The 24666-nt window shown below is 35.5% G+C and overlaps 1 protein-coding gene across 15 annotated transcripts in view; it reads left to right on the top strand.

The window, feature by feature from the left end:
* The window catches only part of wdp (windpipe), a 166429-nt gene extending 147612 nt beyond the window's left edge, over positions 1 to 18817 (top strand). For all 15 annotated transcript variants that reach the window (XM_067776662.1, XM_067776660.1, XM_067776670.1 and 12 more), the window contains exon 5: positions 9524 to 18817. In XM_067776662.1, coding sequence (XP_067632763.1) covers positions 9682 to 11880 — 2199 coding nt within the window. In that variant the 5' untranslated portion in view covers positions 9524 to 9681 and the 3' untranslated portion in view covers positions 11881 to 18817. The remainder of the gene's footprint in view (positions 1 to 9523) is intronic.
* Positions 18818 to 24666: the final 5849 nt, after the last annotated feature.

Genomic DNA, 24666 nt, shown 5'->3' with positions numbered 1-24666 from the left:
CCAAAGCTCATCGGATTGGGGTGGGTCCTTGCCGCCACTAACCCGCCTATGAACTCGATATACATATAAGGAAAATCATGCACTTCTTTAATAAAAAACAACACCGAAAAAATTACCCAATCAAATCCTATAAACACTGAAAAACGGAAAGACTCTTCGGATGAAATTTCCTCTAATTAATCCCAGGAATGCCATTAATTGCTACACGGCCTCCTTCTCTTCCCTACCCCAACCATACTTCGAACCTAAGGTTTAATCCATCTCACAAAACAAATTTGAATTTACCAACACATATTCCCAATTCAAATACAAAAATCTTTATAAGAAATGCAATTTAGAAATGCAAAATTAAGTAATAGTTTTCACTAATCAAGTAATTATAAATATCAATTTTATAATCAACAACAAAGTAAAGAGTATTTTCTGTATATGTAACCAACTAAACGGAGTTTTTGCGCAAAAAAATTTTACATTAATTATAAATTCATTGATATATTCTTTTTTTTTTCTTGAAAAAGTAGTCTCAGATATTGAACTAAATTTAGCTTTATATTAGTCTATTTTCTTAAACGCATATTTTTATACTCAGTTGAGCAGAGCTCAAAGAGTATATTAAGTTTGATTGGATAACGGTTGGTTGTACATATATAAAGGAATCGAGATATATATAGACTTCCATATATCAAAATAATCAGGATCTAAAAAAAATTTGATTGAGCCATGTCCGTCCGTCCGTCCGTTAACACGATAACTTGAGTAAATTTTGAGGTATCTTGATGAAATTTGGTATGTAGGTTCCTGAGCACTCATCTCAGATCGCTAAATGAACGATATCGGACTATAAGCACGCCCACTTTTTCGATATCGAAAATTTCGAAAAACCGAAAAAGTGCGATAATTCATTACAAAAGACAGACAAAGCGACGGAACTTGGTAGATGAGTTGAACTTATGACGCAGAATAGAAAATTAGTAAAATGTTGGACAATGGGCGTGGCACCGCCCACTTTTAAAAGAAGGTAATTTAAAATTTTGCAAGCTGTAATTTGGCAGTCGTTGAAGATATCATCATGAAATTTGGCAGGAACGTTACTCCTATTACTGTATGTACGCATAATAAAAATTAGCACAATCGGAGAAGGACCACGCCCACTTTAAAAAAAAAAATTTTTTAAAGTAAAATTTTAACAAAAAATTTAATATATTTACAGTATATAAGTAAATTATGTCAACATTCAACTCCAGTAATGATATGGTGCAACAAAATACAAAAATAAAAGAAAATTTCAAAATGGGCGTGGCTCCACCCTTTTTCATTTAATTTGTCTAGGATACTTTTAACGCCATAAGTCGAACAAAAATTAACCAATCCTTTTGAAATTTGGTAGGGGCATAGATTTTATGACGTTTGCTGTTTTCTGTTAAAATGGGCGAAATCGTTTGATGCCACGCCCAGTTTTTATACACAGTCGTCCGTCTGTCCTTCCACATGGCCGTTAACACGATAACTTGAGCAAAAGTCGACATATCTGTAATGAACTTAGTTCACGTGCTTACTTGAACTCACTTTATCTGGCATGAAAAACGAACGAAATCCGACTATGACCACGCCCACTTTTTCGATATCGAAAACTACGAAAAATAAAAAAAATGCCATAATTTTATACCAAATACGAAAAAAGGGATGAAACATGGTAAGGTATTTGGATTGTTTTATTTACGCGAAATATAATTTTAGAAAAAACTTTACAAAATGGTTGTGACACCTCCCATATTAAGTAGAAGAAAATGAAAAAGTTCTGCAGGGCGAAATAAAAAACTCTTAAAATCTTGGCAGGTATTACATTTATAATTAATTAGCGGTATCCAACAGATGATATTCTGGGTCACCCTGGTCTACATTTTGGTCGATATCTGGAAAACGCCTTCACATATACAACTACCACCACTCCCTTTTAAAACCCTCATTAATACCTTTAATTTGATACCCATATCGTACAAACAAATTCTAGGGTCATCCCTGGTCCACCTTTACGGCGACATCTCGAAAATGCGACCACCTATACAACAACCACCACTCCCTTTTAAAACCCTCATTAATACCTTTAATTTGATACCCATATCGTACAAACACATTCTAGAGTCACCCCTGGTCCACCTTTATGGCGATATTTCGAAAAGGCGTCCACCTATAGAACTAAGGCCCACTCCCTTTTAAAATACTCATTAACACCTTTCGTTTGATACCCATATTGTACAAACGTATTCTAGAGTCACCCCTGGTCCACCTTTATGGCGATATCTCGAAAAGGCGACCACCTATACAACTACCACCACTCCTTTTTAAAACCCTCATTAATACCTTTAATTTGATACCCATATCGAACAAACAAATTCTAGAGTCAACCCTGATCCACCTTTATGGCGATATCCCTAAATGGCGTCCACCTATAGAACTATGGCCCACTCCCTCATAAAATACTCTTTAATGCCTTTCATTTGATACCCATATTGTACAAACGCATTCTAGAGTCAACCCTGATCCACCTTTATGGCTATATCCCTAAATGGCGTCCATCTATAGAACTATGGCCCACTCCCTCATAAAATACTCGTTAATGCCTTTCATTTGATACACATGTCATACAAACACATTCCAGGGTTTCCCTCGGTTCATTTTCCTACATGGTTATTTTCCCTTATGTTGTCACCATAGCTCTCAACTGAGTATGTAATGTTCGGTTACACCCGAACTTAACCTTCCTTACTTGTTTTTTTTTTGTATCAGATTAAGAAAAATTATAAAAATACTATTACAATTAAAAAAAGAATGTAAATACGAGTTTCTACAAAACTGTTTATAAATTTTAAATTTGTTCCGCTTAATCTTCATTCTAATGTTTAGCCAAAATTACACATTTTAGACTTTCAAAGAAAACTTGAAAAAGTTATGAACAGCAGCTAAGAAAAATGGTTTGATATTCTAATTTTGATTAAGCATTGCCTGCGTGCTATTTTGGTTAAACTTTTGGGAGAGAAATTAATAAAAATAATCTGGTATACTTATTATGATTAAAAATTTTAATGAATTTCTAAAATCTATGTATATGTTTGGAACATGGTTCGTAATATATAGAGTGAAACACCTTATTAACATGGCTCAATAATCTTTTATAGCATTGCCCAACTTTGCATCTGCATCCAGTACAGAAGACTGTACTTCTTTGGCAAACAAAAATTTTTGTCTCTTTTTAAGAGGCTTCGACCTTCTTCCCTCCACTGCAGCAGTTGTTACGGCCAGTGCTTCCGTAGTGTCACTGAATTTCTCAAAATTTTTCGATTTTAATAGTTTATTCGACTTTTCCCGTATTTGAAATTCCAGATAGAGATTGTCTACTTCTGCTAGTTCTGCTACTTCTGTTTCTTTTCATCCCACCTCTTAAATATCGTGTAACCCGTCGTACTTTTGCTGATTGCAGGAAAAAAAATATTCCTTTAGCTCTAAGTTCGGCAATCAATTTTTATCTTGGTCATCAAATCACTCTTAACTGCACAACTTCAATAAAGCTCCTTATTTTTTTTGTTTAACATTCATCACTTGTATAACTATGCAAGTTCACTATAAAATTACTTTTAACCAGCAAAATTATCTTTTATTTTCTACTACAATTGATCTGCTTCCACGCCAACTTAAAAACGAAAGGTCTCTCCCCAGCGCAAGTGCGAAGTTGCTCTTCCTCGTGCAGGTAGTTTGACATCTCTCCACCGTCAAGTTGACAAACTTCACAACTAATGTAGTATCGTTATTTATGTTACCATCTAATGCATATAATGATACTAAGCTTTAGAGTGGACTTTTTCAATTTCCTAAGTCGCTCTCACATATCTTTAGTTGAAATTCTTTTTTTGTTTACTAAAACTTTAGTAGAACCCAAAGAAATGGTTTGCTATGTACTTTGTACGTAGATATGTGTGTATTTCATTTCCGCAAATACGCTAAAGTTTATTTGAATAAACTCTCAAATTAGTAATGAGAATCATATTCATACGTATGAGTAAGAATTGATCCTGTAAGGAAATCCTCTTTGACAAAACTAATGCGCTTCTAGTGCATTCGGAACCACTACTAGTTCGCCTTCAATCATATTCATACGTATGAGCAAGCATTGACCCTGTAAGGATATCCTCTTTAAGAAAACTATTGCGCTTCTAGTGCATTCGGAACCACTACTAGTTCTCCTGCTATCTCTTTTACAATCTTTCAACTAACGAATTTAGCATGACGGTCTCCTAGATAAAAATTTCCATTTTCGAGCTTACGACTACCCACTACCATTACAAATACTCCGTATTTGAAAATACCCATTACCAAGTAAAGCTACATTTTAATGGTACTTGATATTCAATGTGCGAATTTTCAATTATTTTTCAATTACTTTCAATCACATTCAATTATTTGAAAAAAAAAAAAAAAAACAAGTAAAGACGGGACTGTCTTCGGCTATGCCGAAGACTTCATACCTTTCATAAATGGAGCTGAACAATAATCTTATCCCGTTCGTAATCTCCAAATAATCGGATTATAAGATAAGAAATATATATTGAAGAGATGTACATAAACGATTTTTAAGATAAATATAAAATAAAAAATGGCAAAAAACCCCCTTACCTGAACGATCGGTTGTATGGGATATATATTATATATAGCTCCGATTGAAATTATTTTTACAGGAAAGCTTCTATGATATATTAGAATATATATCGCCAAGTTTCACGTTTTTATATTGGAAACTAAGGGAGAAATGGCCAAAAATCTTTCTATCTGAACGATCGGTTGTATGGGATATATATTATATATAGCTCCGATCGAAATGATTTTTTCATGAAATCTTCTATGATATATATACTTAATGGTGAGTCTATCTTCTATATTTCTCAACGTTACAAATATCGGACCAAAGTTAATATACCATTTCATGTTCATGAAAGGTATAAAAAGCTTATTCATAGTTGAATAGCAAGTGCAATGCTGACAAACTTTTATTTCTTTCTTGGCGCGATGTACCTCCGAGAAGATTTAAGGCCAGCTTCCAAGACTTCATTCGTATGGGAGGTGTCACGCCCATTTTATATATCGAAACTATTTTAAGCCTATGCCCATCCGTTGAAGGTTTCTAATGGGCGTTTCAAATTTGGTTGTGATCGGTCGAGCAGGTACGGTCGTACGTTTGAGGTTTCAGTTTTGTGCCGCCATTCAAGAAAAAGGTCGAAACGCTATCTATACCTAAATATGTACATATATAATTTGATTTTATATATAGAGATTTAAGTACCCAAGCTATCGATTTTTGAACTAGAGAAAATCTTGTGACTATGGAACTAGTAATCATTTGATAGTTCAGGCCTAGGTCTGAAGCAGAAATTAATATCACGAGTTACTTATCTACCTACAGGGAAGATAAAAAATTAATACTAAGTACATACATACAATACGTATTTCAAATAAAAATGGTTGGCATATCATAGCACGGCTAGTAGAAATTTAATAAGAAATAATAGATAACTTATCAGAAAAAGAGTTTCAGGTCTGCCAGTTTTGACAGTGTGCAATTGTTAGCTTAACTTCGTGGAATTCTGCGCAGTTTTTATTAGGCGACAAAAGTTATAACATCAAAGGCAATATAGTATTTAATAAAATACTTTAGGTACTGAAATCGACGGAAGTCAAACATTTATATATTGTTGTGCAACCGTCTTAAATAAGCTGAAGTAGTTTAAAAGTGAAACTTAAATTAGTTCAGAGCGACTATGACCAATGATTTGAATTAACAATTAATGAAATGTTTTAAATGGAAATTTAACGTGTTCTCAGGTACTCAGAGCTAAAGGTAATAAGCCCATGGGTACTAATAATGTTTTATTTTTTCTAAGTAAGTAATCTTAGTTTGTACTCACAGAAAGTGGGCTAATGATTTCTACGTAGTAGCTTCTGTTTTAGCTGTTGAAGAGGATTGTAATGCCCATTTTCATGTATCTTGTTTTGCTTATTGAGTATGGACCATGCCAGTTGACTGTCTTTGTTAACTCTCTCTATGTATGCTTCATCGAGTCTTAACACTGGGCATCAATGCTTTTATGAAGCACAATACCGCAGCCTTGCAGCTGCCGGTCCCTAAAATCCGCTTTTAAAATCAAAAAGGATTGACTATTCGGTATAATATCAGTGCAAAGAAATGTATTGGCTTTTCTGATGAGATGGTTGTATATTCGACCAGACCCATCTATCGGTAGCCGCCATTGTGTAGAGTTAGTGTGTAAGTTTAAGGATGACGGGACAAAATACTTAGGAAAAATTTAAATATATTAAATAAAAAAGGATCGGCTGCAGTTGACAACCCCTTCAGTGTATATTCTGCTCAGCAAAGTTCTTCTGTCCTACCAGATGTTGTCGACACAAAACAATTGTGCACACCAAAATATGGGGAAGGAGCTCGGCCTAGATCACGGTCTTTCTTTAACAATTTACTTACAAAAGTTACAAAAACTCTTACTCATTACGTCGAAATTTTCCCCACTTCAAAGAAAATTTCTTTAGTAAATTCTTCAGCATCGCCCGGTCTTTCTTGAAATCAGCCTTCTTGCTACTTTGAATCCAACTTATATGATTTTGCCTCCTCAGCTCAGTTTCTTGTAATCATACCAATCTTGCTCATACGTCGGCGTTGAGCTGAATAAAAGTAAATAACAGATCACCAATTTCATTTAAAAGGCTTTATCCTTTCTTTTTTCGAGCAACAAATACATTTGCAACGTGAACACAAGCTTACCATATCTTAAGCTCTGGCGCCTGGAGAGTTCTATTAAGTGTCAGAATTGCAACATTTATAGTAGTAAAAACAGGGCGGTAAGAAACCCTATTTTGTCAATTGTATCCATCACTTTGAAAGGAAATGCTTTCAGATAGCATCTTCGTCTAGCTCACTTACACTTCGCCACTCTACTTTTCCGTTTGTATTCACATTCCATTCCGTCACGGAGCTCATTTGCTCTCCACTACTCTCGCTCCTCGAGTCCGACGCATCATTTATAGCGATTTTCTTTTCCTTTGCTTGAGAATCCGTTCTTCCTCCTTCATTGTACTAATTATCATAAGATCCTGATTTGTTCATCTTTGTCGTACGACCACCTGCCCGACAAGGTGGGCTCAGTGGTGTTATAGGGGAAAGCAAACCGTCAGCCACAGCAGCACCCCTTACTATGGTGAGGCCATCGTTACCTTCCGAGGCGGCCCGGTATGGCGGAATAAATAAATAGAAATAAATGTAAGGCGCGATAGCCTCCGAGGAGATTTTAGGCCTAGCTTCTCTACAAATGTGCATCGTGCTCCTTTTGATTTTTCCTACAAGTTGGCGAAATGGGACCTATAGGCTTTATGCCGACTCCGAACAGCATCTGCAAGGCAGACGAGTTTTGCCTGATAAGCATTTCATGGCAGATATACACTCGGAGCGCTTATCTAATCACTGCCGATGGGCGAGCACGCTTAGAAAAACTTTCTCCTAAACTTCTCCGGCTTTACTCGGGGCCTGAACCCTGGATTAGTGGGGTCGGAGTTCTTATTCACCGACATCCCGACGGCGGTACACTAGTTTGCCTATTTCATCAACATTTTCGATCATGGCCGCGTCGGTTTGCGTTTAATTAAATTTAACATGAAGTTGTATGCTGAAATTAATTGTTTACTCTGAAAAAGAAATAATATGTTTTTTTAGAGCAGTAACTATTAACTAGACATAATTTTATACTATCGGGCCTTTTTTTGTGAATTTCCATTCAAAATAGGTTAAAACAAATTTTAAATAACTTCCAACTTTAACGGGATTTGGCGAGCCTAAGAGATTGACCTACATTTTTGTTTGTTTCCGAACCTTTTTTTTGTGCAAGGAAAATATTTGTATACCTTTTATAAAAATGAGGTGGGATATTAACTTTGTCACGAATCTTAAAATTGTAAGCCCTTAAAGGAGAAGAGATAGACCCACCAATAAATATACCGAAATGATCAGGATGACGAGCTGAGTTGATTTAGCATGTCCCTGTGTCTGTTTGTCGGTCTGTCCGTCTGTTTGAACGAAAACTAGTCCTTTAATTTTTGAAATATGTTGATCAAATTTGGTGAGCTGGTATATTTGGGTACCCGATTAATCATTTGTGGGGAAAGACCGGATCGAACCAATATAACATATATTTCCATACAACCAATTTTTCGAAAAAGGAGGTTTTTGTAATTTATTCCTCATTTAAACAGGAAGTTTATATATAAGACATACATTGTTGTCTGAAAAAAGCGTTAAGATCGGTCGTATAATAATATACATGCCATTCAGTTGATTGTTCAAACTTTATGAATTTTTCAAAACTTAACATATTATAGTTAATTTACATTCATGAAAGGGATGAGGTTGTTGGCATTAATAATGAAAATTCCGAAATAGCGGACTTTCGGCTCACCCTAATGTATATATCACGTAAATCTGGAGTGGTTTAGCATAGATAGGAGTTTACCCATAAAAAATGTTAGATCGTAAATGGGCCTAACTTTTTATTTCAAGCCACCGATTCTGTGAATACTTTTCCTACCTTAGGATGAAGTTAAGATAGGTGTGGTCGGATCTCATCATAGTGGTTGGGGGAGCATTAAGCACTTGTCTGCTTGGATATATATTTTGCAAAAATTGCTTCTGCAGCTTATCATATTTGTGGTGCAAAAAATTTGTTATGCGCCAAATTTTTGTTTTGCACTAAAGATTTCCGGTTCATTTCTACTGACCTATATCCCCGATCCTACCGCCCTTCTCTTTGCCCCCCTCTCCAGTTCAAACTTCTAACTTTTATTTTATTGTTTTTCTGCCTTTTTGATACCAATATTGCGGAAACACATTTTAGAATCACCCCAGGCCACATTTTGGTCTATATCTCAAAAAAGTCTCCACATATGGAACTAAAACGCAGTTATAAGATATGTTTTTCAAAAAATGTTTCACCCGATCTCGAGTTATAAAGTTACCAACAGATTTTGCATTCGTTCTTACATATAAGATTAATCTATTGGAAAGGTTGCCTATATAATAAGTTCCGAGCGAATCGCATCACAAAAAAGATTTATTGCAATAGTTCGGATCCTGGTCCACTTTCCGGAAATAAATTATTCTCAAATAATACGCTATTCAAGGAGGTATCCCTGAATTTAAAACAAATCGCACCATAAGTTTTTTTTGTAGAATAGGTGAGACTCTGCTTCGTTTCCCTGAAAGATACAAAAAAAACGTTCCAAATTATATATCTAAAGCATTCTCAAGACCCCTTAAACACACAAGAAAATATACTAATTAAAATAGTTATTTGCACAATTTGCAAAATTTAAATCAATCATTATTATTTATCATAATTATAAAAATTTTATAACTCCAACTTACTAGGTTTTTTTTACTAATTTAGTAATGTTTTCTTCTTTTCATTTCCAGTTCGCTTGGTCATCGATTGGTAAAGTATTAAGGACGTTCCTAAACGCCCTACCTCAACTAGCAATTGCTTTTGGTCGTCTTCCCATCGACATAATTACCTAGTCACTAGCACTCATCTCCTCAGGCCACATTACCGCAAATACACATCCTTATATAAAATGACAGAGCCACGCAAATATCATCGAGTGGTACAACTACCATCCATCTACGCTTCTCTCTTAATTATCTGCGCACTTCTGGTCCACGGGTCACCCACAACGAACACAGAACCGTCGAGTGCTGTAAATACTACCACACCAAATAACAATAATTACAACTGCCCCGCTGACTGCCAATGTGTCTTAGCGAAGCACACGCATGTACCTTTTCTACACGCCAAATGTAGAAGCTTAGAAGGCTTACGTTCATATGCACCCACAGCGACTTCACTGGCCATACATTCACTGGATCTGTCGTATCTAAATTTAAAGCGTTTATCACATCCATTAGAAAAACTGCCCGATGTTACTTCAATTGATCTGTCGCACAACGAGCTGCACGAAATTGGTCATCTAGGACGTCGCATAAAAAAACTGAACCTCAAACATAATCGCATTACATCGAGTAAGCTAAACAAGTTACCAGTTCATTTGCAAGTACTGAATCTACAACATAATGATATCACAAATTTGCCATTGGATTTGACCAGGCTGTCCAATTTGGAGACGCTCGAGTTGAGTCACAATCAAATAAATTGCACTTGTGAGACTTTAGACGTACGTAATTGGTTGCAGGAGCGTCATGTTTTTATGGAAAATGCCGTCAAATGTGAATACCCAAGTGAAGTAAAAGGCAAGCCTTGGTTGCAAGTCAAACAAACAGATATTTGTGACCATGAAAAGAACGGACGACTCAACGAGGAAGAGGACAACGAGCTAATGATGGGTGATCAACCAGTTGAGGAGGCGGGTGATCAAGACGATGACGATGAATTGGGTAAAGCATTCATGCCCATAGAAAAGGCGAGCGCAGCTAAGACAAATTCGGTGAACTTGAATGAAGTTGAAGGTTCTGGCGATTTAAGTGAAATGAATGCGCCAATCAATTTGGCTATGACCACTGTAGCGTCTGCTGTAGAAAATTCACAAGAACATTTTACAACCGATAAACCATTGTCACCTAACGCAAAAGAGAATGAAGATTATGATGACGGTTCGGGAAGTGGCGCTGGACCACTAATCCTTCCTGATATCGCACGTGGCCCGCTCATCACCGATGATTTCGAAGCACCCGATGAAGGTGACAAAGACGACGCGTTTGACAGCAAACCTATTGAACAATCAACTCCTGCGAAAGATGTGGAAGAGGAGGAGCAGGAACATAGGAGTTTAGATGATATTTTTAATATTGGCATGGGTATCTTCGACACCAATAGGTTTGCTGAAGAAAGCAGTGCAGCTCCTACTGGAAAACCAGTGTCTGAAGAAGCAATCGTACCAATCAACCAACATAATCTAGAATCGGAAGATGTGACAGATGTGAGTACCGAAGGACCTATAAGTGGTGAGCCAAGCGCTATTCTAACGGCAAATATAGGCAATAAACAGAAGGATGATACAAATGCAACGTATTACTTATTAGGTGTAATTGGTATTATTGTTGTCGGCTTGATACTCTTTGTAGGCATCAAACGCTGCAAACACAATCGCCAAGCTGCACACGATGCGGAAAACCCACGCCAAACTGAATTGCTAGATATGGACAAAAAGAATTTGGGTAAACCACTGCGTAATGGCAATGAACAATCGCCGCTTATAGGTGATAAAACTAAATCCGATTTTGCTAAACCGATCAATGGTGCTAGTCAAAAGAAGCCATACGACTCGAACGATGTCAAAGTTGGTGCAGGCCAACAACAACCCTTGCTCAATGGTAGCAATGGAACTGCACCAAATGAACATGTGCAAAAGGAAAATGCACCATCTGCCACAGAAGCTGCACCACCACACGAATATCATCCCATCACACCGCGTTACCCCACACCGAAGTCGCCACGCGCCTCCAAGTATGCACAATACCCAAAATTGGGTGCCGAGCACAATAACAATAATGATGATAGTTATTTGCCAGCGTCGCCAAAATCAGGACGTTATTCACCAGTGTATTCCCCCGAAACGGGACGTGTCAAAGTTAAATTGACCGAAACACCTCACCCTAAGACACCTATGTTAGTGACGCGTAGCAAATCGAATGCAGGTGATATTGTTACGACGCCAGTGATATCGCTGACGACGGCGGCAATGGCGAATGGCGTTGATAACAGTTTGATTGTGCCTGGCGTGCATGCGCCCGCAGCGGCGTTAGTTAATGGCCACTAGGCGGTGTTGGGTAGCGCGGTGCTGTGTGACGGGTTTAAATAGGTTGGAACAGAGTCTGAATACTGAATATGAGTGCTAAAGATTATTTACGTCTAACTGGTGCTAACGACAAAGACAGTAACTATGTATGCTAAAATAAAAAAATACAAAAATAGGCTTACAAATTTTAAAGTAATTTTTTTTTTAAATTATTAATAATTAAGAAATATTCGCCGTTGTTATGGAAACTTTTTCGTTTGGCAAAACAGGAAATGAAATAAATGAAATTAGGTTGTTGTGAAATGAGATTTGTATTAGAAATGGGACTGAAACCAATACCTACATGGCTTGATTTTTGAAATTTGATTTTTAAACTAAACAAAATCCTTTTCGATTATCTAATTAAAAACCTTGCAATCTATAAAATTTTATCAACAAAAAATTTTAGATTGAATCAAGTATACAAACCTTAGTATTGTTTCCAGTTTAGGAAAAAAATCGAAGGCTCGAATTGGATAGAATTGTTTTTTAAAAATTTAATGATATTGCAGTTGTTGCTCTGTTAGGCATTCGCTCACTAACTAACATTCGCTAACAGAACGTGAGCTATTCACGAAGGTAAGGAGTAGTCGACAGACTAGTTTTCCTGCAGGCGTCAATTACCGTAAGGCATCAATATACAAGAGTTTTCTCAGATTTCTATGGTCAGCTTTCTGCAGCAAAATGGTATAAATTTTTGAACTTCACATTATATAACTGCCTTAAAGTCTGATACGTGCCCTATGTATTATTCAGGCTCGCATTAATGTATGATTCAAAATTAGGGCTGCTTTTCACAAAAGTCGTTTATCTTGCGAAATGGGGTATCGAGTTTTTTTTTTTGGGTTCGATAATACCATATAGGACCGAACTTCCAGACCCCGTGACGAAATTATTCAAAGGTTACTAGTCTCGAATATTTCGGTAATAGACTCTGAATATATTGAATAGCTGTTCTAATTAGATTTGATTTTTCTTCATACAAATTTAATTAAATCATCCGATTGAAAATATAACAAAATATTTCTTGATTTTAATACCGATCCCTACTCCGAATTAATTCCATAACCACCACGATATATACATACCTACATATATCAACCAATTATGAATTGACAGTGTTTCCATAAAGTGTTCTTCAACTTAATATACCTTCCATCATAGTAGAGACATATATCTCATCACAGTTATAGGCTTGATATTTTTAGACTGCTATAAGAATGGAAGGAGTAATATGATCAATTAGCTGTAGATTCTAAGAATTATTAGGAATGTGCCAGAAAAATGTGCCTTAATCAAGAGAACAGTTTTTTCGACAAAAGAAAAAATTATTTTTTACACACTCCCAATGGAATATCATAGATCCCGTTCAGAATTTTGAAAAATAAAAGGATATACTGATATTTTTTGAAAAACCTACACACACATAATGTACATGTACTAGAAATTGCACAAACTTTTATAGAAATGTAAGCTCGTACAATGAACTTGAAACTTGATTGAAAAAACGTATGATAAAGGGGTCGTCTTCAGGCTATACTCTGCTTTTATTAATTTATGGAATAAGAGAATTCAATGTGATACTCACAAAGTCCAATAAAACGCAAACGTTTCTTCCACTTCATGAGAGCAGGCGTGAGTTTATATTGTGGCTAGTTCTCAGCCAAATCAAATATGATGATGGTGGTATTTTAATAAATTAAACGATCAGCTGACAGTTGAGTAAATAAATCTGCATATATCTTTTTACTATATTATAAATTTTTAGTCATCACATCTGCTTGAATCAGTACTCAACGTTAAATGTTATATGCCATAGTAAGAAAGGACTTGGGACCGTAAATTGATTTCGTTAGCGCACCACTTTTTGTTGCATATGTATTGTACCAGGTCGTCACTAATCGAATGAGATCAGCGTCTTAACAGCCTTTTCTCATAAGCACAAGAATTTAGAATTGTCTCTTATCAAGTAGTTTACCAACCATACCGTACGTGCCTCACCGCGCGTGGAAAAAAAGTGGCCAAATTATTGAAAAAAAAAAAACGAATGAAACTAATGAGTTCGAAAAGCAACAATATATTGTGATAGGCTAATTATATAAATTATTCAAATAAAACAACGTAAATAAAATAATTTTTTTTTGTTTGTTTAATGTAAAAACAGTATAATATAGTCCTTATATTCACAGTCGTTATTTTTAATAGTGGCATAAGTCTACGCAACAAACTTTTTTTCTGGTGCTAACTTTAGACATAGAGTTCTCACACTTATCGAAATGAGTGTTAAAAAAATTTCAAAAAAAGAAAAAAAATGGACCTAAGCCACTATCGAAAATGACGGTTCATATACAGTAAGCAAGTATGTATGTATAAAGAGAAATAAAAAAAATGTGTGGACATTTTAGATTTAATTTAATGTAATTATAATATTAACCGTAATGTATTGAAAATAAAATAAATGTACATAAATAATTATGTAGATAATACAGTGATGAGACCATCGAAGAATAATAAACTTTATATATATATGTACATATGTACATATAATTATATATCCAGTTGTAGCGTTATAGTGCAGAGTAGCCTTAATAGATGTAGGAACTTGATGTAACACCTGCAAAGTTATAATATTATCGAGTTACGTTGCAAAAATAGTAAAACTTGTCCCCCACATCAAATCATTGCAACACCCCGGTTTTCTGAGACACGCCCAAGCTAAAATTTATACAGTTTTCGCAACTGAAATTGCTTCTTCGACTAATATTGGGACATAGATTTTTATATATATATGTGAAACTCCGATAAATGTATATAATATTGACCGAGTACTTGAATTTAGGAAGGAACAAAACTAAAACACAAGTCTATTTGAGTAACTCTGTGAAAAGTAACAGCTCATACCACTTAAACAAGTAGTGTAACCTAAAAAATAGTGCTTATATATTCCAATTTTTTCTTTAAAGAAAGAAATCACTACCAATATTTTATTCGTGCATTATTTTTCTTAAATAATGAAGAGTGATGAGTGAGTTATGATTTCTGTATAAGCACCGTTTCTGAAAAGTTCGAGAAATTTTCCCTAATATGCCACTTCACCACCTTCGCACAGCCTTTGACTGACCTTTTTTAGGAACTCTTTCACAACGTTTTAAGAGCTATTTTGCAATGTTCGCGTTGAGGTTTGACTTCACCTCTGGTAAATAAAGCTCTAATGGAAGTAGCTCTGAGCAAGTTGGTGGATAGCTCCTCTTGGGTTAAATATTGACCTCGGTGTTTTCGCACCCTTCCACTTAAGATTTTGAATAATGAGTTGTAAAGAAGATTAGAAGATAAAAATGTGGTAACAGTCTGTTGCCTAAAAACTGTCAGAAGATGCTTTTATTAGCGGTCGCGGAGATATTCATGCCGATTTATAAGGCTATGATGGACTAAAATTTTGTTGTCTTTCTCATGCTCAAATTTTTTACCAGATAAAGATTTGTTCAAGCGAACTTTGACCAGTTTTACTTACAGAACCTCTCCGATATTTTTCCCTTCGACTTTACCACCTAAAAGCCTTGTCTGGTTAGTGTCTTAACGTCTCCTTTTACGGCTCATTATTCATAAACATAACTCAAATTTTGTCGAACAATTTTTATAATTCTCGCTTCTGGCCTGAACTTCTGCTCGTCATATTTTGCACACATACATTTGTTTTTCAAAGTGCACTTTCGAAAAATTACCAAACATAAACATTGACTTATGTAGATATCGACGTGTTATACAAAAAATAAGACTTCCAAATTTTCACATAGGGGGGATTCGCTATGTATTGCAAACGGTGCACGGAATACATTGAATGCACGGATTGTAAACTCACAACAACAAAGTAAACGTAAAAATGGTACGCAATTTATAGTATCTATGCTCAAAGCTATGTACATTTTTGTGCAAAAATGGTGATTGAATCTATACAAGTCTCGATATACGTTAAAGAAAATTTAGACTAGAGCACTAGAGCTAGGCTAGATTAGACTTTTCGACTCGATTCTCAAAAAAAAAAACAAAAATCGATTAAATCGAGTCGAAAAAGTTTACTGCTACTTGATTGTCTACACGATTTCTACCGTTTAATAAAACAGGTGATAATTCGCAAATCGAGGGGACCACATGGTTTTTGACTTGGTCCTTCCAACGGGATTATTAGTGTATTCCATTCTAAAATATAATAATTTTTATATTTTTTCAAATTTACTTTTAGTAGTAGTAGTAGAGAAACCGACCTCCGGTACCAATGTTTATTTAAGATATTCCAGTTTAATGAGCAGAAATTTCTTCAGTAAGTTCTGCCATCTCTACAATGTTTGATTGGAATTCAAATTGAGAAAAACTCTTGACAACAACAATCTTTCTTCATACCTTTTCTGATGCATGGGTAGGAATCATGGACCGTGTCGAGACGAGAGACAATGGTATGGATCTTTGGAGTATAGGAGAGAAAATCCTGCCAACGATTTATCGTTTATACGACTTTTGTACGAAGACGCTCTGGCACAGATAGTATTTCTATCGAAACCCGTATTGGGAAGCAGACGAAGGAGGGGACCTTTACTTGGAAGACTTGATCTCCATTGGTGTGAGTTATGTTGAAACAGGGATAGTTGGCGTGCCTTATTATGCAGCACCAAAATCGCCTAGGCGGTTAAGCGTCTTTCCATGGTGCTGTTAAAATTGGTGATGTTGAAAATTATTGATCTTTCCCCTTTCACTTGGTTGCTGTCAGGGTGCAGAAATGGCAGAAAAGGGATCGGGCCTGCTGTTTACTGTGTCGATCCAGAAATGGATAAATCCTACAGGCTGCTAAATTAGCCGTGAATAAAGCAGCAGAAATTCTTGAGGAGGCGTGCTTAAGCTGCAGCCGCAACAATATATATACTGATAGCCAAGCGGCGATTGGGGCAATAATCTGACTCAGTACTTCATCATGAAGTGTTCTGGAATGCAAGGAAGCATTGGGAAAACTTCGCTCAGGCTGGACCATACATTTAAACGGGGTTCCCGTTCAAAAAAGGATGGATGGTCATTAAAATGCCGATGAGTTGGCAAAGGAGGATGCCACATTCGCTTATTCGACGATAGACGTCCTGATCCAGGAAAGGCGTGGACAAAAGCGCGAAGCTGCAAAATTTCAAAGATCATGTGCAAAGTCTGACTTTTAGACTCACAAATAGGCTTATATAGTGCCTTCTGACGTCCCATGCTTATAAGTTAGGCCTTGTCAGTAACAGCAGGTGTAGAAAGTGGTTGAGCACGTTCTGTATTTGTGTCCGGAGATCGCCAGGCCAAGGCTCCAGCTATTCGGCCGCAGAGTTGCCAGATCTCGAGGTACCAACTAAGCTGGGTCCCAAAACAAGTATTTGCAAAAATGACGGAGTTATTCTATAATATAAGTCTTGGCATCTGATGGGGGTTGGCCGGCCAGTTCAACCTAACCTAAGTAATCGAGTTGATAATGATAAGATAGCTATTGCAAATTCTATTTACTTTAGGATCCCGTTAGAGAATAAAAACATTAAATTTCGATTGAAGAATAATAATTTTGCTCGATTTTATAATAAAACCTGTTTTGCTTGAGAACGTTATGTTTATCCAGTGTTTCTCGAGTTATCCTCTAACATTTGAGAAAGTAGAACAAGGGTGGTTATCTTATCTTCCTCTAATCTTTATCTGACTTCAATATTTGTTGGGTACATTTTATGTATACATCAATTTACATAAGGGCAGTAATATTACGTGTATGTTTCTCAAAACTGTTTTTACATCTAATATTTTAGTCGGTAGTTGGTAGTATCTTTATCTTTTGATTTTATAAATTGTTATTCGATAATTTTATAAATACAAATAGCACATAAAAAAGAAGCAACTACCGATGAATAATCGCTTCAGGTGTAAACTCTGTTATAGTTTTTGCATAATATTTCATTTATACCTGGTTTTTCAGTTCTAGTTTAAACTCTAGTTAAAGTTGACTAGAGTTTAAACTTGCCACTTTGTTCGATAACATAAAATTTTGCTGCTCTTCTCAGCTTAAGCGGCTGAAGTGGCAACGTTAAACTCTAGTCAACTTTAATTGGAGTTTAAACTCGTACTGAAAAACCCGGCCTTAATATGAGAATAATAGTTAAAATTTTTAGAATAAACATACATTCACATTTTAAGGAAATCAATGAATGATAAATAAACAAACCATAAAATAATAAAACAACAACTAATTATTTGAAAATTATTGCAGTTAATGACCGAGTAGAGAAAATAAAAGTACATAACGTTTTTTTTAATTTAAACTGTTATAATCTTAGTTATGTGAGTTTTATTAGGTATGCAGTAGATAATCAGTTTATTATTTTCTTATTATAACTTCTATTTCATTTAAATTAACTTTAGCTTTTGTAATTTTTATTTGCATATTATTTGCAAAAGCTCAATCCATTATTTAATTTTTAATATGGCTTTTATTTATGTAATTTTGAGTTAATGTAATTTAGCGTAATACCAAAGTTATTTTTTATGTCCGAGTTAAGTTATAAAGATTATTCAACAAGAAAAGATGCCAAAATTTTAGTACTTCTTAAATTTTCTAAAAGGCGAAAATTTCTATTTAAATAAACGAAGCTGCCCCTTTTTCACCTTAAAAGGTATGAAGGGTATTCTTTCTATCTATAATCCATAGAAAACGTTGAGAGCTTTTCATTTTACTGTCAAAAGTTTTCAACATGCAACAACAAAATAAATTTGTGAAACATTTTCTACGGTTTCTACATTTTCTATACTCAAACTCGTGTTTATTTTAATAGTAAATTTATAAATGAGACAAAAATGATGCAAATGAAATTTCAATTAGAAGAACAACAAATTTTGTTGCTTTGCAAACGTTTTAAATGCTTAAAATATAACTAATATACCTACTTCTATAGGTCTTCTGGCGCTAAACGCAGATCAAATTCAAAGGATATTTCATGTGTAAGTGGTGCGTTCCCTGAGTGTTGTATATTTGGTCTTGAAAACGTGGAATATTTTCTACGATTACCACGGTTACTAGACTGATAAAATTGCCCTTAAACCTGCCTTCTCCACATAAGCTTTTAACCATTACCGGAATTTTATAAGTTCGTTTGAGCTGCCCCAATAATATTTATAAAAATACCCAACAGGCTTTTCGGTAAATGATTTTGAAAATAACTAAAAGCAAGTTTGCTGTAGTAAACAAAGTATCGAAATTTTAAAAATAAAAAGAAATTATTTAAATTATTTTAGGTAACATTTATTTAAGCGTTGAGGGCGAATGTTAATTAATTATTTAAAAGACAGAAAATTTCTTTCAAATTTAAAATTCACTATTTTCAAAAACGCTTGAACATAAAAATGAGAGCATGTGACATGCTCCGCCGATTTCCGAACTATGTGTGAAAACAACAGCTATATTCCCTTATATATTTCAATAGAGAGAGAAATTTACGTTTTTATGTAAATATATATTATAAAAATTACTATTAGGATTTTTTTTTTAAACAAACGTGTAGAAAAACATTTATAAAAAGCATTGTTCTAAAGTTTTGTAAATTAAGCTTATTTTGCTTGTTGGGTATACATAAATAGGAAAAGTATGTTGTTCTAACTGAAACATTTAAATATTTTATATACGTAATGTTATTATAGTTTTTAATTGAAAATTTGAAATCCTATAAGTTTACTCAATTTATTTGTAAAATATAACAAGCTTCAATGTACTTTTTATGTAAAAAGTGTATTTTATTTAATAAATTAAAAAATAAATAAAGTTTAGAAAATCAAAGCGAAGTACGTTATTAAAATCTGGCTTTTATTTGGAACATGTTTTATTAGTCGCTGTTTAAACACAAATAAAAAAAAAATAAATATATGTAAGGCGCGATAACCTCCGAAGAGATCTTAGGCCGAGCTTCTCTTCCAATTTGCGTCGTGCACCTTTTAATTTTCTTACAAATGCGCGGGACGGGACCTACTTGTTTTATGCCGACTCCGAACGGCATCTGCAAGGCAGATGAATTTTCACTGAGAGCTTTTCATGGCAGAAATACACTCGAAGTGCTTGCCAAACACTGCCGAGGGGCGACCCCACTTAGAAAAATTGTCTTTTAATTGAAAAACCTTGTTTCTGAAATTTTGATGTTGCTTTGCCGGTGCGTGAACCCAGGATCATCGGTGTGATAGGCGGAGCACGCTACCTTCACACCAGGCTCCGATGGAAATGAAGGTTCAGGTGAGCATGAAGGCTCCGGGGGAGAAGAAGGGTCAAGAGAGAATGTCGGCGATGGTAATAAAGAATGTTCTGGTGGGGATGAAGGCTTCGGTGGAAATAAAAGTTCCGGTGAGGATGCCGGTGCCGGTGGGAATGAATGTTCAGGTGAGGATGATGGCTTTGGTAATAGTGAAGGTTGTGATGAAGATGAAGGCCCCGGTGAAAACGGAGGTTCTGGTGAGAATGAAGGCTCCGGTGGAAATTAAGGTTCAGGTAAAGATGATGGATTTAGTAATAACGAAGGTTCTGGTAATGATGAAGGCTCCGGTGGAGGTGCAGGGTTAGGTGAGGATGACGGCGTTGGTAATAATGAAGGTTCTGGCGGGGTTGAAGGCTCCGGTGGAAATGAACGCTGAGGTGAGAATGACGTTTCTGGTGAGAATGAAGGTTCCGGTGGGAATTAAGGTTCAGGTAAGGATGATGGCTTTGGTAATAATGAATGTTCTGGTGAAGATGAAGGCTCCGGTGAGGATGAAGGCTCCGGTGGAAGTGAAGGTTCAAGTGAGGATGACGACGTTGGTAACAATGATGGTTCTAGTGGAAATTAAGTTTCAGGTGAGGTTGACGGTAATGAAGTTTCTGGTGAGGATGAAGGCTCCGGTGGAAATGATGGTTCAGGTGAGAATAAAGGCTGCGGTGGAGAAGAATGGCCAGGTGAGAATGACGGCGCTGGTAATAATGAAAGTTCTGGCGGGGATGAAAGCTCCGGTGGAAATGAAGATTCAGGTGAGGATGACGGGTTTGGTGATAATGTAGGTTCCGGAGGGAGTGGAAGTTCAGGTGAGTATGACGGCTTTGGTAACAATCAAGGTTTTGGTGAAAATGAAGGCTCCGGTTGAAATGAAGTTTCAGGTGAGGATGGCGGTTTCGGTAGTAATGAAGATTCTGGTGAAGATGAAGGCTCCGTTAGAAATGAAAGTCCAGCTGACGAAGGTAATAATGGAGTTACATATGAGGATAAAGGTTTTGATAATAATAAAGATGCGATGTTTATGTTTCAGGAGATAGATATGAAAGAAGATCTGAGCTATCCATTGTACGCCACCCGTTTTCTGCAATGTTTTCCTTTGGATAATCAGGGAAATTGCAAATTGAAAACGTCAATTCACTTTTGAAATACATACATAAATTATGATTAATTTGCATGCCATTTTGAATGGGGGTTTTGAGCGTTGGTGCTGAGTAAAAAGGGGATCCTACAAACGCTGGTGAAATCACATCGATCAAATCACCGTGATTTATGTATATTGACGATTTGATCCATTGTTTGAAATATTAAAGATTTTACTTCACTTCGGGCCATTTTGACCATCTTCGGTTAACGCTAACGACACTCTATTTAACAGAAATCGTTCGCTGCTTTGTCTGATAAACTGCCAGTTAGGGTCAATTGGAGATGGTGAAAAGGCTTACTATGTAGTGTTGCAACAATTCATTTCTCTTCCGTTTTAATAATAAATTCAACAAATTTATAAAAATTCGAGACCAGCACGAAAACTGTTTTATATTTTAGAAGGGAAAACCCCACCACTTTACAATTGTCAGATATAAAGCTGTGTCCATCCAAACCCCATTTCTTAAAACAGTAGATTTTTCCCAGGTGAGTTGATTGTTGTATGTAGCTAACGCTAAAGAAACATTTTGCTTTATTTCCTTGGCAATGTGGCTATGAAAAAGTTAGTGAATAGCAGAACTGTCAAATTGTTGTTAAGCTAAGTTACCGCTGACGAATGTTGTTAGAAAGGTTAGTGAATCGCGCTAAAAATCATGGAAAAACGCTCAAGATAAAAGATCGAGAAACTTTTTTATTTTCCCCTTGAAAGCCAAACTTGACGTTTTTACTTATTAACTTTTTCGTTTATTTGTAAATTTTCTTTACTAAATTTCGTTTGACATACATACGTTCTGCGTGCACCAATTGAAACGTACAAGGATTACTTGGCCATTTCTTGAACATTTCTTTAAAGGTCCAAGATATGCTCAAGTAATACTTGCAGACTTAAATTTATAGTTGTAGCGCGCATCTCGGAATGAGTTTTGTAATAAAAATGAATAATAAAATGGAAAATATATACGTATTTTGAAAATAAAAAAAATACCGCTCTTAAATGAACTTGTTTACAATTGTTACAAATAGGGGGACTCATGAAAGCATATAAACTTATAAGGTGTAAAATTATATCCATTTACACACGCTGTTATATGAACGCACCTAGTAATACTCTTGATAAACTTGATTGTTTATCAGCGGTATTATTGCCAAATTAAATTTTTTTGATTGTTATACAAATTAAAAAATGCCAAGATTAAGTGAAATATCAAAACTAAAACGCTTTTACTTGCTGATGTTGAAGATTTCTGATGAAAATGCCTGCTGTAATGTCTGCAAGGTCGCATTCCTTTGAGTTTACCGTGTTTACACAATGAAATGTGCGCGTAAATTTATCCAAATTGTGTAAATGATTTTTCATACAAAATTTGACAGCTCGTTTACGCACTAGATAAATGTATACGTTTACACACTTTATAAGGCATTTATACGGTTACATGAGTCCCCTAATTCAAAAGCTAAATATTTGCTGCAATACAAATTCTTCAACATCCATTGATATGAAAACTTTGTCGGTTTTTATCTATTTTTTTTTGTTTTTTATAAAAAAGATTGGCAACAATTGTGGGAACACTTTTCGGTTTGCGTTAATGTTTAATCAGTTAAAATACCGCGCATAGGCCCACAGATGACACTCTTGGCAGTGAACAGTTTGTGTATAAATAAATAAAACTAGCAAACGTTGCGCCATCTGTACAAAAACTCATCTATTATCTATTATTTCAACACACAGTGGGATCTGCAACCAATCGTGTACTCACCACGATAAAAGTTCACCACAGACGTCGCCAAAAAAGGTGGTGACTTATGAATTTGGTGAATACAAAGAACATAAAAAAGAGGGCGCATTATAGAGATGTGTGTATCTGTAGGTGTATAATATAACCAGAGAATTTAAACACAATGACAGAGAATTTAAACACAATGAGAAGGCGTTTTTGCTAGATTCCAACTTTTTTGCATGTGAACACGTCTTGCACTTCACCTCACACAATCCAATTTCAATGTTAACCAGTTAACAGCAGAAAATTCTCTGTCAACAGTTTCAGCTGGTGTATAAATTCTCTGGATTTTCTCTTGATATGATTTCTTTGTGGGAATATAGGTATTTAGTAGGATTAATTAAATTTAAATTTTATTACTTGTAGCAATATATTTGCTTGTTTTATAATTTAATATGAATTTGAATTTAATTAATATAATTTAGAAATTTTAAAAAAGGTAAAATAAGCTTAATTTCAATGGTAAATGGAGGGTTGAAAATAGCCTTATGGCGTGCAAATTCGTATATACGATCAAAGTAGCAGATAAGACAACATAAAATTGATAGCAGGTTTGGCGCACATTAAGGCTGCAGGTTTTTCAGGTTCGAACTTCAATAATGATTTTTTTTTTTTATTGATGGAAAATCCCGTTAACATATCGAATTATGAATTTTCGATAAGCAAAAGCCGAAAAGTCGATATTTTGCTCATTCCAAAAAGTTTTCTTGAAAGTGCGGTTGACGCGATTAAAGTTACGCGGGTTTAAATATAATTAAATAAATAAATTGCGATGTCGCGCGTTCGTAAATGTATTGCTCGTGGGTGTTTGAACACCGAGAAGGTTTTGCCGGTCTTCCGTTGGCCGGTAAATCCTTCTTAAGACGTGAAATGGAGGGCGGCTTTGGGTATTGCCCTTGACGCCCATATTCCTAAATGGAATTTCTATGTGTGCTGGGCACACTTTACGGAACGGGACCTTCATCATAAAGGCAACCGCCTGAGGGAGGATGCTGTGCCATACATTGGTAAGTAAAAATAATGGTTTAAGCTGGAGTCATTGGTGCCGTATGTCGTATCGCTGTATCCGTATCCCTAACGTAATCAGCTGTTTATCGTTACGACGGTAAACCAAAACCCAATTGGTTGGCTACGATACGGTTACGACCTTAGCGGCACCAATAATCGATTGCATTGATTCTCATAAAGTTGGTCGAATCAGCTGTTAAAAGGTTACCGATACGGTTACCGATAAAGCACCAATGTCTCCAGCTTTAATTAATGTGTGAAAGTGGTGTAAAAGAGTGAAAAAAATATGTATGTGCGTGTGATGTGTGTATTTTCTCTACCCAACAAAAAATTCTGTAAATGTTATTGGAAATACCTTTAAGTAAGTTTACAAAATAGGCGAAGTATAAACGCTTTCAATAGTAAATAAATTTAAATTTCCTTCAATAATCTTTTTGTAAGAGTTGAGACCGAATGTTTGTTAATGATTTAGTTTTATAAACAAAAATCAAATGTATTGCTTTCTTTTAAAATTTTATGTAAGCTTAAATTTTTCAGCTTCTAACGAAATC

Source organism: Eurosta solidaginis, chromosome 3, assembly GCF_040869045.1.
Source record: "Eurosta solidaginis isolate ZX-2024a chromosome 3, ASM4086904v1, whole genome shotgun sequence".
In the NCBI taxonomy this organism is placed as follows: Eukaryota; Metazoa; Arthropoda; class Insecta; order Diptera; family Tephritidae; genus Eurosta; species Eurosta solidaginis.
This window is presented reverse-complemented; position numbering and strand designations above follow the sequence as displayed.